Source organism: Antedon bifida, chromosome 3 (genome assembly GCF_963402885.1).
Source record: "Antedon bifida chromosome 3, ecAntBifi1.1, whole genome shotgun sequence".
In the NCBI taxonomy this organism is placed as follows: Eukaryota; Metazoa; Echinodermata; class Crinoidea; order Comatulida; family Antedonidae; genus Antedon; species Antedon bifida.
In genome coordinates this window covers 29,158,151-29,170,986 of record NC_136228.1, presented here as the reverse complement: position 1 = coordinate 29,170,986, position 12,836 = coordinate 29,158,151, and the positions used below count along the sequence as shown (strand labels likewise).

The window sequence follows — 12,836 nt, the reverse complement described above, 5'->3', positions numbered from 1 at the left end:
ATATCAGGGAGTTTTTCTAACCACAACGATGAATATGCTGGATCGATTGCACATGCACTTTTTGATTGGGTAGTTTTTTATGATTAGGAGGATGATAAATGACAATTATATTCAATATGATGACGCTGATCATCGTGCGACTAGATGAAAGTTATTGATTTAGAGTAAAACAAAAAAGTAGAGTAAAGTGCGGATGATGATCAGTGTAAACTACTAGGCCTATATAGGTTTGTGATGATAACATCATATGATGAGGAGGATTTTGAAAATAAGGATAATAATAAATGTAAGCTTAGTAATAAAGACACACTTGAATAGGTCGTTTTGCAGTTTTATAAAGTTGTTGATTTAGAGTAAAACAAAAAAGTAAACGGTTAATTTATCCAAAACCTGTTTGGAGGACAATTTGTTTTTGCTTTAAATTACAGTTTTACAGGTAAATAAAAATATTCGGGAGGACCAAGGATTTGTCAATTTTAATGAGATGTTCGGCTGCCCAAAACATCACACAACAGATTACTTTTAGGTCTTAAAAGCAAAATGTCAGTATTTTGGGATTGTTACTTTTTTGTATGTTTTCATGTTTTATTCCCGAGATAATCTCTATTCTTTAAACAACTTTGAAAGTAGGCTGCTGCCCTCTATCAAATTAAAATCACGATGTTTTTGTTTGTGTGTGTGACACAAAGTGATGAGGATCGGAGAGTGCCAAGCGAAACAAAACAGTCACACAGACGGATCCGGGTCAGGCGGCTAGGTAGGGAATTTTCCTATTTGGGTAGTATAGTAGGCCTAGGATTTTAATGATAGAAAGTGCCGCTTATTAACGTTAATTAAAGTTAATGCATTTGAGTTTTTGGTTAATAATACTTTGTATCTCCCCAATAATAAAAGCAATACAGTATGTATGGAACGCCATTAAAGCACATCACTAATGTCCATGCAAAGGTGTGTTATGTTAAATTTACCGTCCGTTTTGTGTTTAAATAAACTAAGTCTGTTTTTTCTTCTAAGGAGTACATTACATTATTATGACCGACATTGTTGTCGTTGGTGTAGGTATCTCTGGCCTAGTTTCATCATATCATATTTTGAAAAAGAAACCTGATGCCAAAATTACCCTTCTTGAAGCTTCAGGTAAGTATATCATTCAACACAATTGAACTGGCTAGTTTGTATGTAATTATGATGGACAAGTTCAATATTTGACTCTTTGTGACCCTAATAATATATATGTTATGCGCGATTTGAACGATTTTTATTGCCCAAAAAAATTCCTTGCGCAATTTGAAATTGCGCAAATAATTCTTGCGCAATTTGAAATTGCGCAAGGATTTTCTTGCGCAATATTAAAATGCATGATGCTAACGTCGACGATTGGTTAACAATAATAATTAATTTGGAAACTAATAACTCAAAATGAAACATAATAAATGCGAAGATAACATGTGTATAATACACAACATAAATGGCATTCACAATTAAATAATATTATCACTCATTGTAACTTGAAATAAATCAAAATGAATGTAAAAATAACAAAAATTAAGGCAGTAATACACAACATAGTCTACCGCCACCAGTCCACCATTTAGACTTGCTATCAAAACATAGCCAGTAGTAGGCTAGAGTAGTATAGCCGCCCGCCGGGGAACACCACCGCTTCGTTTTCCTTTGTCGGGTCTTCGTTGGTATATGCTTTACAATAACAACATTTTCACTATTAAAATAAGGAAATGCGATATTATCTTTAATTTTTAATCATTCTTAGAAATTACTATAAAAATATGGGTGTGCATGATTTCACAAACTGTCGAAAAACCTTGCGCAATTTGCAGATTACTTGCGCAATTTAATACGTTGCTTGCGCAATTTGAAACAGATGTTTCAATTCAAATTGCGCAAGGAATTCTTTGCGCAATTTTAAATTGCGCAAATCGTTCAAATCGCGCATAACATATACAGTATGACATAAAGTACTGTAGTATGTATGGCCAAGAGAATTTTTTAACATGTTGAGGTTTTTGGGTGTTTATAAGTAGTTGATCTGACGACCGCCAATATTGTTCAAATGCAATACAACAACTCTTTATGTCTTCAAAGATTCTAGATTCAAAGATCCAATCTAGGCCCTATGATATTCTATGATATGATACTTTATTTCAACCTAAGAATAATATTGTTAACAATGCAGGCTATTTATAGACCAATAAAAAATGGTATAAAAGTTTGTGAATCAACTACAGTGATTTGTAGACATGATACAATGCTATCATTTTGTGATAAGTTGTTTAAACACTGTAGTTCGAACAATGGTATCTACACTGATTTATAAAATACATTTAGTATGATGATGAACTAGCCTTGAACTGTATTGTAATACCCTTTGTATGAGAAAACTAGAGGGTACTCCGAGAGAACAAACCTCCACCTACTGTAAAATTCCTCTACATAAAATGTCCCTGGAAAATATATTTAAAAAAACAATTTTATTAGTCCTAAGTGTAAATAGGCTAAACTGCACACTAACAAGTTGTGGATGAGAGTTTGGTGTAATGGTTATGTATCCAGCCTCTCACAGTTAAATGAATACACTTTTTGTATGCTTTGAATGCAATATCATTCACAAAAAGATTGAACATTTTTAGAACGATAAGATACAGTATCTGAAGCTAACCATTTACTTCTATCTTTTAACTAAAGCTCTGTCTACACTATCAAACTTTAAGTGATCAGAAAATGCGATGTGCCCATAATATAGACATGATGATGTCATATCACTACTATATTTGAGCATATCACTACCATACAGTATTTGGCCATAATGTATCACACTTTTTTTGTCAAACTAGTTTTGATAGTGTAGACAGCAGATCTTTAGTAGATATCATCAATGTCTATTATACTCTATTAATTTTTTGTGGCAAAACATAATTATAAAAAGATTATATTCTTTACACTGGAATTATGAGAAAGACTGTTTAAAAAGATTGTATTCATTTCTTTTATCATATTTTAACATTAACAATGCTATTTATAATGGTGAAAGAAATGCCTTTTTAGTAACATACAGTAATATTATGACTTTAATTGATATTTTATAGAAGGAATTTAATAACAACTTTTTATTTTTTTTTATAGATCGTGCAGGTGGACAGATTCTGTCGGTGAACCTTAAAGCAGCGTCTGGTACAGATACATACGATGTTGGGGGCGCTTTTGTCCAAAAGTTTGTAACAGTTTTATATTCCAATTTTTATAAAAATAATGGATAAAAATAATTTAAATGATATTGATAATTAATAAAGAATGTTTTATAGATGGAATTTAGTGGGTTGTGGATTGTCTCCTGGCCCTCTCCAATACATTTAGTGTACAGTATAACAGCTATTAGTTTACTGTATAAAGGGTCTTTCACACCTGTTCCAGCACGGTTCTAGTCTGGTACCGGTAAATCAAATCGAACGTCAATATTTAGTTTTCACGGTTCTCCACGCTGCTATGTGCCAATCGCTATCCGCGTAGCCGTGCGAAAACGAAACACTGATGTCCGATTTGATTTGCCAGCGCCATCTGAATCATGCCGTCATCAGTGTGAAAAACCCTTAACTTTTTTTTCAGGTGATCTTTCATAGGTGGATCACCTATTATGTTTACAATTTTCTTTTTCTCTATGGTAATAATGATGACAGAAATTTATATTGTTCTGTAATATTCTCACAGATATGTACACTTTTAAAGAACATATTTGAACTTTATTGAAATATAATTTACATAATTATTTTCTTGCAGAGCCCAAAAAGAGTTGATGTCGTTACTGAAAGAGTTTGAAATAGAGACCTATCCACAGCCAAAGGGCAAACGCATCACACAGCTTGGAGATGGAACTATTAAACCATACTCAGGTTCTATTCCACCTTTACCTTGGTCGTCACTCATCGACCTGCATAGGTTTATGTCTAAGGTATGACAACTATCACTTCAATCTATATGCCTGTCAATGCCACAAAACTAGTTTTATTTTCTGCTGTATTGTGCTCACCGGAAATATTGGTAATCTTTCAAAATACTGGACATTTTTGAATGGCCACATTTTTTTTCTTGCATTTTCCAAATGCAATTTTGATAAAAAGCGTGTTAATGCAATTTTAATAAAAACTGTGTCAATGAATAGATGACCTTCCAGATCTTTCTGGGTCTCTCAGACTACCCAAGTCTCCCAATATTTTGAGTCATCCTTCTGCCTGTTGCTAAAGGCCAATTTCTCCATTTTTTTTAGTGGCCCAAAATTTGTTTTTATTTCTAGTTTTCCGAATGCAATTTTAATAGTACTTTACAGTGTTAAAGATAAAGATAAACTTTATTGAACAAACGCTTTTGTATCAGCGGCACACATTTATGAATTGATGAACTTTCTTCAGGGTTTCTATGACCACCCAAGTCTCCCAATATTTGGAGTTATCTTTCTGCCTCCGGCTAAAGGCCAGTTTTTCCATTTTTGTTTAAATATGGAGACAAATCTCCTGATAATGCATACAATATTTTGGGTTCTACTAGTTCCCTAGTTTGAAAAATGCATTTTGCCAACACATTTTTCTTTCAGCAGCTGATGGCTATTAAAATGCAACTTTATTTTTGTTAGCTTGAGGGTTCTGCCAAGAAGATGAATCTGACCAATCCTAGTGAGAGTACTAAGGCTGATGAACTTGACAAGACAAGTGTGGATGAATTCAAACTAAAAACACTTTGGACACAAGGTAATACAGCACTGTATGATACCTTTTAAATACAGTATAAAACCCCTCTTTTGGGACACCCTATTCAAGGAAAACCACTATTATGGTTAAAAGGAGTTGTACTCTTCTGTCTTTAATTTTAAACATTATAATTGCCCAGCTACTGACATTATAAACTGCCAACAATTATATGGTAGGCCTTAAAACAATGGAAATAAAAATCCAAGCATTTAACCCAGGAGTGCTATACCAATACAGTAAATCTGTCCTACTACCAGTATTTCTCTTTTTGCAACATAGCTGCAAAGGATATGGCTGATACGCTTGCTGGATCTGTTCTACGTGTTGACCCTAAGAACATTTCTGTGTTATACTATGAGTATATACTGGGTTCCACTGGTGGATGGGATGGATTATTAGGTTCTTCTAAAGATGGTCTTCACAGAATTAAGGTAACTATGTTCAGATCAGTTTCGGTAAGTTACACACTTATTGTATTACTACAGGTCATATGCTGTAATGAAGGGGGGTTGAATTCGGTGTAAAAAGGATGATTAAAGAGGCATACTTGCTTCATTACTATGTGTATTAACACTCCACAATGAATGGAAATGTTTCTGTAAATAATTAATGATTTTGCTTATGTTTAGGGTGGTGCAGAGAAAATAGTAAATGCTCTTGTAGAGGCTATAGGAAAGGAAAACATAAAATTCAACTCAAAGGTCACGTCTATAAAGCATACAAACGAGGGAGGAGATGGACTTGTTAGCGTAGAGGTATCGTCTGGTGAAACATACACTGCCAAGAAAGTTATAGTTACCGAAGGAAGGGGTAGGTGATGGGTGTGTTTATCTTTCAAGAGATGAATTTTTAATAAGAGGGTAATAAGATTTCAGTTGAGTCTTTGCAAACCCTGTCTGTTGGTCCTTTTTAGTGAAAACAAGTTACTGTAAACTTGTGTTCTATCCAGGGTAACTGTTATGGAGTGTGAAAGTAACTTTGATAAAATAAATGAAAATAAATAAATGCTATAATACTTTGAAATCCCTCAGCCCAGATAGTTTGTAACCATGACAATTTCATCCATCAAAATGCTACATAATTTTGTTCTATTTCTTTATATTTTGTATTAAAATTAGTGTTTAATTTTTATTTATAGGGTTATTTTTTTTAAATTCTAAAAAATTAAGTATTTAATCGTCCATTAAGATCTACAAAGCTATTTATTATTGGTTTCTTTTATTTTGATTGTATCTTTTATAGACGAAATAGAATTTGTACCGTCAGCGCCAGTATTTCCTCCATTATTACCCATCGCAAACACAATTTCCTTTGTGATCACATTTGCAAAGGTATTGCTATGTTATATATTGTAATAAAATCACTATTTTTTGTAAAGATAACTAATATTATTATTATAAACAGCTCTTTAATAATATACAGTAAAAACTTAGAAAGAAAATATTTTGAAAGTAATTGTATTTCATAATGATATGTTTTTTTCAGGCATTTTGGAGAGATAAAGGATATTCTGGAGAGGTACTTAGTATGGCAGGAACCATGCAACATCTTACTGGAGAGGGAGAGTGGAGTGCCACAGCAATATTTGATGCTACGTCATCTGATGGCAATCCAGCATTAAGTGGAGTGCTCAATCCAGGTCCAATGGGAGACAAAACTGTAAGAATTTAAAGAATTTGTAGAGATTTGCCAAGTGCTCTCAAATGGTAATGTCTCATTAATGTGTAATGTGTCTTCAATTGGTATAGTGCTCTGAAATGGTAAAGTGCCCTCAAATGGGAAAATGCTCTCAAATGGTAATGTCTCATCAAGGTGTAAGGTGTCTCCAACTGGTATAGTACTCTGAAATGGTAAAGTGCCCTCAAATGGGAAAATGCTCTCAAATGGTAATGTCTCATCAAGGTGTAAGGTGTCTCCAACTGGTATAGTGCTCTGAAAGGGATGGGCAATGGTAAAGTGCCCTCAAATAGGAAAGTGCTCTCAAATGGTAATGTTTCATCAAGTTGTAAGCTGTTCCCAAATGGTGAAGTCCCGTCAAGTGGGAAAGTGCTCTCAAATGGTAATGTGCCCTCAAATGGGAAAGTGCCCTCAAATGGGAAAATGCTCTCAAATGGTAATGTCTCATCAAGGTGTAAGGTGTCTCCAACTGGTATAGTGCTCTGAAATGGTAATGTGCCCTCAAATGGTAATGTGCCCTCAAATGGGAAAGTGCCCTCAAATGGGAAAATGCTCTCAAATGGTAATGTCTCATCAAGGTGTAAGGTGTCTCCAACTGGTATAGTGCTCTGAAAGGGATGGGCAATGGTAAAGTCCCCTCAAATAGGAAAGTGCTCTCAAATGGTAATGTTTCATCAAGTTGTAAGCTGTTCCCAAATGGTGAAGTCCCATCAATTGGGAAAGTGTTCTCGAATTGCAAAGTACCCTCATACAGCAAAGTGTCTGGCAAGATAATCTCAATGTGTTCCCTCAAATAGCAGATTTTTAAAGTGTATGCTAGTTGAAATTTTTTTTGATAACATATAAAAGGAAATCTCTGCGAGTAATTCTACTCTGATGTTAACATTTTAAATATGTACATGATGGTGTATATTTCATTGCTTGAAGTACTGTATGTATGTATCTTTCTTATTGGACATTTAGTGTAAAAGATAATTTGCATTTGTTTTACAGCCTGAAGAACGAAAATCTGAGGTTTTGAAATTGTTGGCGAAATACTTCCCTATGGAAAATGTTGATGTTCTAGATTATGCTGATCATGTAAGCAAATATCGATTTGTAATTCTGAATGTGAGCTAATATTATCGTAAATCTTGATGCAGAAAAGAGCAGTTATAGACGGCACACACTACAGATTGATTTTCAAAATAGATCAGTCAACTACCTCATGTTACAAAAAGCTGAATGTTCAATAGTGCTGTTCATCACTCATTAGTGTAAAATAATGAACATGATGCATAATTAACCAAAGATCAAGGATACACTTATGCGTATTCTAATATGAATGTTTATTTTTCGATACACATTTCTGTTATTATCTTAGGATGGAAAAATAAGGCTTGTATGACTAATATGTCTATGACTACAGTAATTGCTAAACAATTTTCATTGTTTTTTAGGCTTGGGGTGGACCATGGAAGTATGGAGACAAACTGCTAACTGCATCTTCATTGGGTGATAGAAGAAAACCCTTCCACAGGTAATGTATCATTCATATACACACTAGGCTTAATTTTCACTTCACTCATCAAAAATAATCTTCACAATTAATAAAACAGTAGTCATTGCATTACATTGACCTGTTAAAAGTCAATATCTGCACATACAAACAAAACTCACTCATGCACGCACAAGAAAATTTTATCATGCGAACAGCCTGGTAATTTTTCATGACTGGAAAACATGCAGGTCGCATCGAAAGTTTCTCAGAGTTGTGCTTGCCAAGCATGTAGCCAGGATTTTTACAGAGGGGTTAATTTTTTCACAAAAGAGCAAAATCATCTGATGTTCGTCTCTAGTTTGAAAAAGGAACTTCACTCCAACCCCACACACCCTCCCCCTTCCAATTGCTTGCTCATTTGATTTAATTAAAGGTCAAAGGGTCAATCTATCAAGTAGATGCATCCAAGGTGATTTCTATCCACTTCTTGTTGGGCTGTTAAGCATTCAAATTGCTACTCCTTTAGCCATCCTTTTGTCAGGGCTGAAATGTACCAGAACATGCACTCGGTTCTATTTAAGTGCACATGAGCCAGATGTGTACACTGGACTTTCTAAAAGACTTGCTCTACCACCAGATCTATGGTTGCGGAATGCCTTGAACCTGTGCCGATATGGCTATGGTTTGTGTCTTAAACTGCTCAGCCACTCAACAAGACAACAAATATTTGCTTTTCACTGCTGTGGTCTCTGACTCACCAAGTAAAAACATTCATGTCAGGGGAATTACCACCTATCTAATAGGACAGAGTGATTAATTTACTATTGGTAATCCTTGGCCACATGTGCATAAAGACATATAATAAAATGTGCAGACAGCTGTGAGATTTCTGTTCATTTTCTTTTAGTGTTCACTGGGCAGATAGACATACAGCAATGGAATGGTACAATACTATAGGGGGCGCTGTTCAAGTTGGATATCGGGTAGCAAATGAAGTGCTTGATTGTATGTGAATACAATTTTAAATATATTGTGGCACTGTAGTTGAGCATTTAAAAAACCCACTTTATACCAATCTAAGTGTCATTGGTTCTAATCTTTGTTCTACCCCAGCGGCTTTAATAATTATGCTAAATATTAATTAAACTAAGTTTTTTAATTTTTATACCAAAACTAGATAATGCTAAATTTTAAATAAATTATATTTTTCTATGATGATTAGAAAGCCGCTAAGTTATCTAATAATATTTAAACTAATTAATTTTTGTTATTATAGTACTGTATACTATTATTTGTATACTATATTTTTTGTATTGGTAATAAATATATACAATATTTACCTGCTTTCACATCTCACCCGGATTTGGTTCAGTACCCTGATAAAAATATCATGGAAAATCGGTTCAATTCATACGATTTGAATTCGTACCTGATTCGGATTCCGATTTTGGTGCGATGGATCAAGAAGCCATTTAAGTGCTAAAATCGTACAATTTTTTCGAGATATCTTCCTCAGGGTGCTAGACCGCATACGGGCCCCGGACTGAATACGGGCACGATGTGAAAGCAGCTTTATATATAGCTGAAGTGGAGATCTCAAATGACTTCTCATCGGAACAACATTAAGTAGTAGTATACAAATAAAATAGAATTAATATCTAGATATATAAATAATATTTTGTGTGTGCTATCATAACTGAAGCTTATAGTCTTAATAGGGCATTATTCACACCATGGTGTATTCATATAAATATACTACAGTTAACACTCCCAATACCAGATGCCATCCTTGTGCTGGCCTAAAGCTCTGTCTATACTCTACCAAACTTTATGTGACAACAAATGTGTTGTGCCCATATATGGACATGATGATGTTATATCACTACCATATGTGGGTATATCACTCCCATATATGGGCACATCACACTTTTTTTTTGTCAAACTAGTAAATATGTCTAGTTTTATGGAATGTCTGGTATTTTGAATGTGTTTTTAATGGTAAAAATGTATTTCAGACCTTGTATACATTTTATATGGTTTTGGAGAGTTTCCAAATTTCAGAGAGTCTGGTATTGAGAGAGTTGACTATTAGAAAATAAAATTATATAAATATAAACAAAATTAATATTTTAATTATGTGGTTGTAAATCGACAACTTTTATTGGCGCCCTTTTAGACCAAAAACCAAAATCATATTTATTTTATAATTATGAAGAACACGTCTTTTTAAACCATTCATTTAGGAAAAAATGACAAATTTTTTTTCCTGATTTTAAAAATGCCTTGAAAGTGTACAAATTACTAATAAATTATCATTATTTTATACTTATTTTTTCAATTAGAATAGAATAGAAAAAAGAAATTCTTGAATGCAACTGTGTAATAATGAACAGCCTTTATAAGGTTATACTGTATATGGTAATAAAACAGCCGATTCTCAGTATTGTATCTATTTCCGAAGTATCAGGAATATTTGGTAATAAACATCATGTGTGTTTTACATGTACCTAGTAGGCCCTAGTAACCTAACCCTTAACTTATAAACCTTACATGATACAGGCACCACATGATATAAATGAGATGCTGTATAGTATGTTGAGATACAGCACAGGGAATTGGGAGAATAAAACTACTAAAATATAAACTTTTCCAAAGTAGAATATTCATTAGTACTCGGTAAATTCTAATAATACATTTTCATATTTCTTTGTGTGCCTGTTTTAATATCAATTGTACACATTAAGACACTATTGTGAAATTTATTTTTATATTATTTCTATTTTATCCTTTCATTGAAACACAAACAATTAAGTATTTAATTGGGAGACACAGAGGCGGTCATTGATAACTTTCTCAAAGACTCAGGCAAATAAATAAAATGAAAATTCATAATTTAAATTTAGATTAAACTATGCAAAATTTAGTACTGAACTGTGTACTACAATTATTAAATAATAATTATTATTCAATAATAATTATTATTGATTTTATTGTTTCATAAATTAAAGAAATTGGTTACATTTTAATAAAATATTATTTTAACGAATCAGAACCTTACTGGGGCTTCTAACTACAAATTTAAAATTCCTTTGGAGCACTTAATCTTAATTTCACAATGTATCAATGTGTGTGTACAATAAAAGCCTTTTTAAAAATATTAATATTCACTCAATATTAATAAATAAATAAATAAAATCTTTCTGAAATATTCGTTGGAAGCCAGATGAATGTATTTGTTGAACATATGCTTATTAAATAAAATAAATAAATACTTGAGCAAAATCGATGTACTATACTGTGTTAATATTCAACAACATCAAATAATTATTAAAGAAGATTTGAATAACCAAATCGAAATGTTTTACATTTGAAAATACTGCATATATAATACAGTTTAGTACATAACTTGAGGAAATTTATTAAAAACATATACATGCATTACAGTTTTTATCGCCCCTCCTTTCCCAAATTCTCAACAGGAAATATACCACACCGTTTACTGGGAATTAATATCGATACAAATGTCTGTGATCCCTCCAAGATACGACTATACAAGAAATATTTTTTTCACAAAAATTTCGGCTCGACTTTTTGACGTAACAGTTTTAATGAAATTAAATGATGATTTGTATTGATATTATAATAAATAATAATACAATGTGTATAGCGCCTTTCAAAATTGATCAAGGCGCTTCACATTCTAATGCATAGGAAACAAGTAAGACCTTTCTTAAATAAATCTATCGATTTTAGTGGCAGAGGGTTCCAGAAACCTGCTCCAAATTTGGAGAAAGCAATGTCCCCTGAGACGAAATAATGATTTACTATCAATTAAGTTTATTTAAAAATCAGTAGTAAATATTTTGTGTAACGTAACTATTTGAAATTAACAAAATCCTAAAAGAATTAAACTAAACTATAGTACTGTACATATTCCGGGGTAGAGGCGTTACTCCTTAGATATGAGATACTTTCTTCACAGAACTGTTGAGCTTCTAGAGAGACTATGGAAAAAAGCATGATACATTCGTAGGTTTGTTTTTTTCAGGCTCGTGAACGTGGGTTTACACACAAGGCTTTTTATTGGATTATTCTTTTCAGTATGCGATAAAGTGTAGGAGAATTCGTTGTCGAGTCGATTCTTAAATCTTGATTCACACTTGGACGCAACGCAAGGACGTAAGCGCACCGTATCCTATCAGGGCGCATGGTGCAACGAAATTTAACCAATCATATGGATAGATTACCCGAACTGTCGCTTGGCACAATAAAGCTTGGTTCCCACTAGAACGTAACGCAAGGACGTAAACGCAACGCAAGCGAGTTGACCAATGACAAGCGAAGTTATAGACAGTTAGCAATCACAAGCGAATAAGCCAACGCTTGTGATTGGTCAATTCACTTGCGTTGCGTTACGTCCTTGTGTTGCGTCGCTAGTGGGAACCACGCTTTATTGCGTCCTTGCTCGCGTTGCGTTCAAGTGAGAACTTAAGACTTTTCACACTAGGATGTATAGCGGAACGCAAGCGAATTGACAATGGTAAACCTTGGTTCCCACTAGGACGCAACGTAAGGACGTAGACGCAACACAAGCGAGTGGACTAATGTCAGGTGACAGTTCGAATAATCCATCGCTTGTGATTGGTCAAATCCCTTACGTTGCGTCTACGTCCTTACGTTGCGTCCTAGTGGGAACTAAGCATCATTAGAGACGGTTTCAATATCTATGGCTTGTGATTGGTCAAATTACTTGCGTTGCGCTTACGTCCTTGCGTTTCGTCCTAGTGGGAATGAAGGTTTACCATTGTCAGTTCGCTTGCGTTCCGCTATACATCCTAGTGTGAAAAGTCTTAAGTTCCCACTTGGACGCAACGCAAGCAAGGACGCAATAATTGTGCCTACGTTTTGATCTTTTATTTACT

General features: G+C 33.8%; 1 protein-coding gene across 1 annotated transcript; it reads left to right on the top strand.

Moving 5' to 3' along the window:
- Positions 1–688: 688 nt before the first annotated feature.
- LOC144836896 (amine oxidase [flavin-containing]-like) lies at positions 689–11,159 on the top strand. The gene is made up of 12 exons (XM_078691815.1): positions 689–757; positions 1,015–1,137; positions 3,142–3,229; positions 3,793–3,964; positions 4,643–4,757; positions 5,037–5,188; positions 5,387–5,567; positions 6,000–6,088; positions 6,243–6,416; positions 7,428–7,514; positions 7,874–7,953; positions 8,822–11,159. Exons 2-12 carry the CDS (start codon positions 1,032–1,034, stop codon positions 8,925–8,927), a joined length of 1,350 nt encoding a protein of 449 aa, XP_078547941.1. The 5' UTR covers positions 689–757; positions 1,015–1,031; the 3' UTR covers positions 8,928–11,159.
- The last annotated feature ends 1,677 nt before the right edge of the window (positions 11,160–12,836 follow it).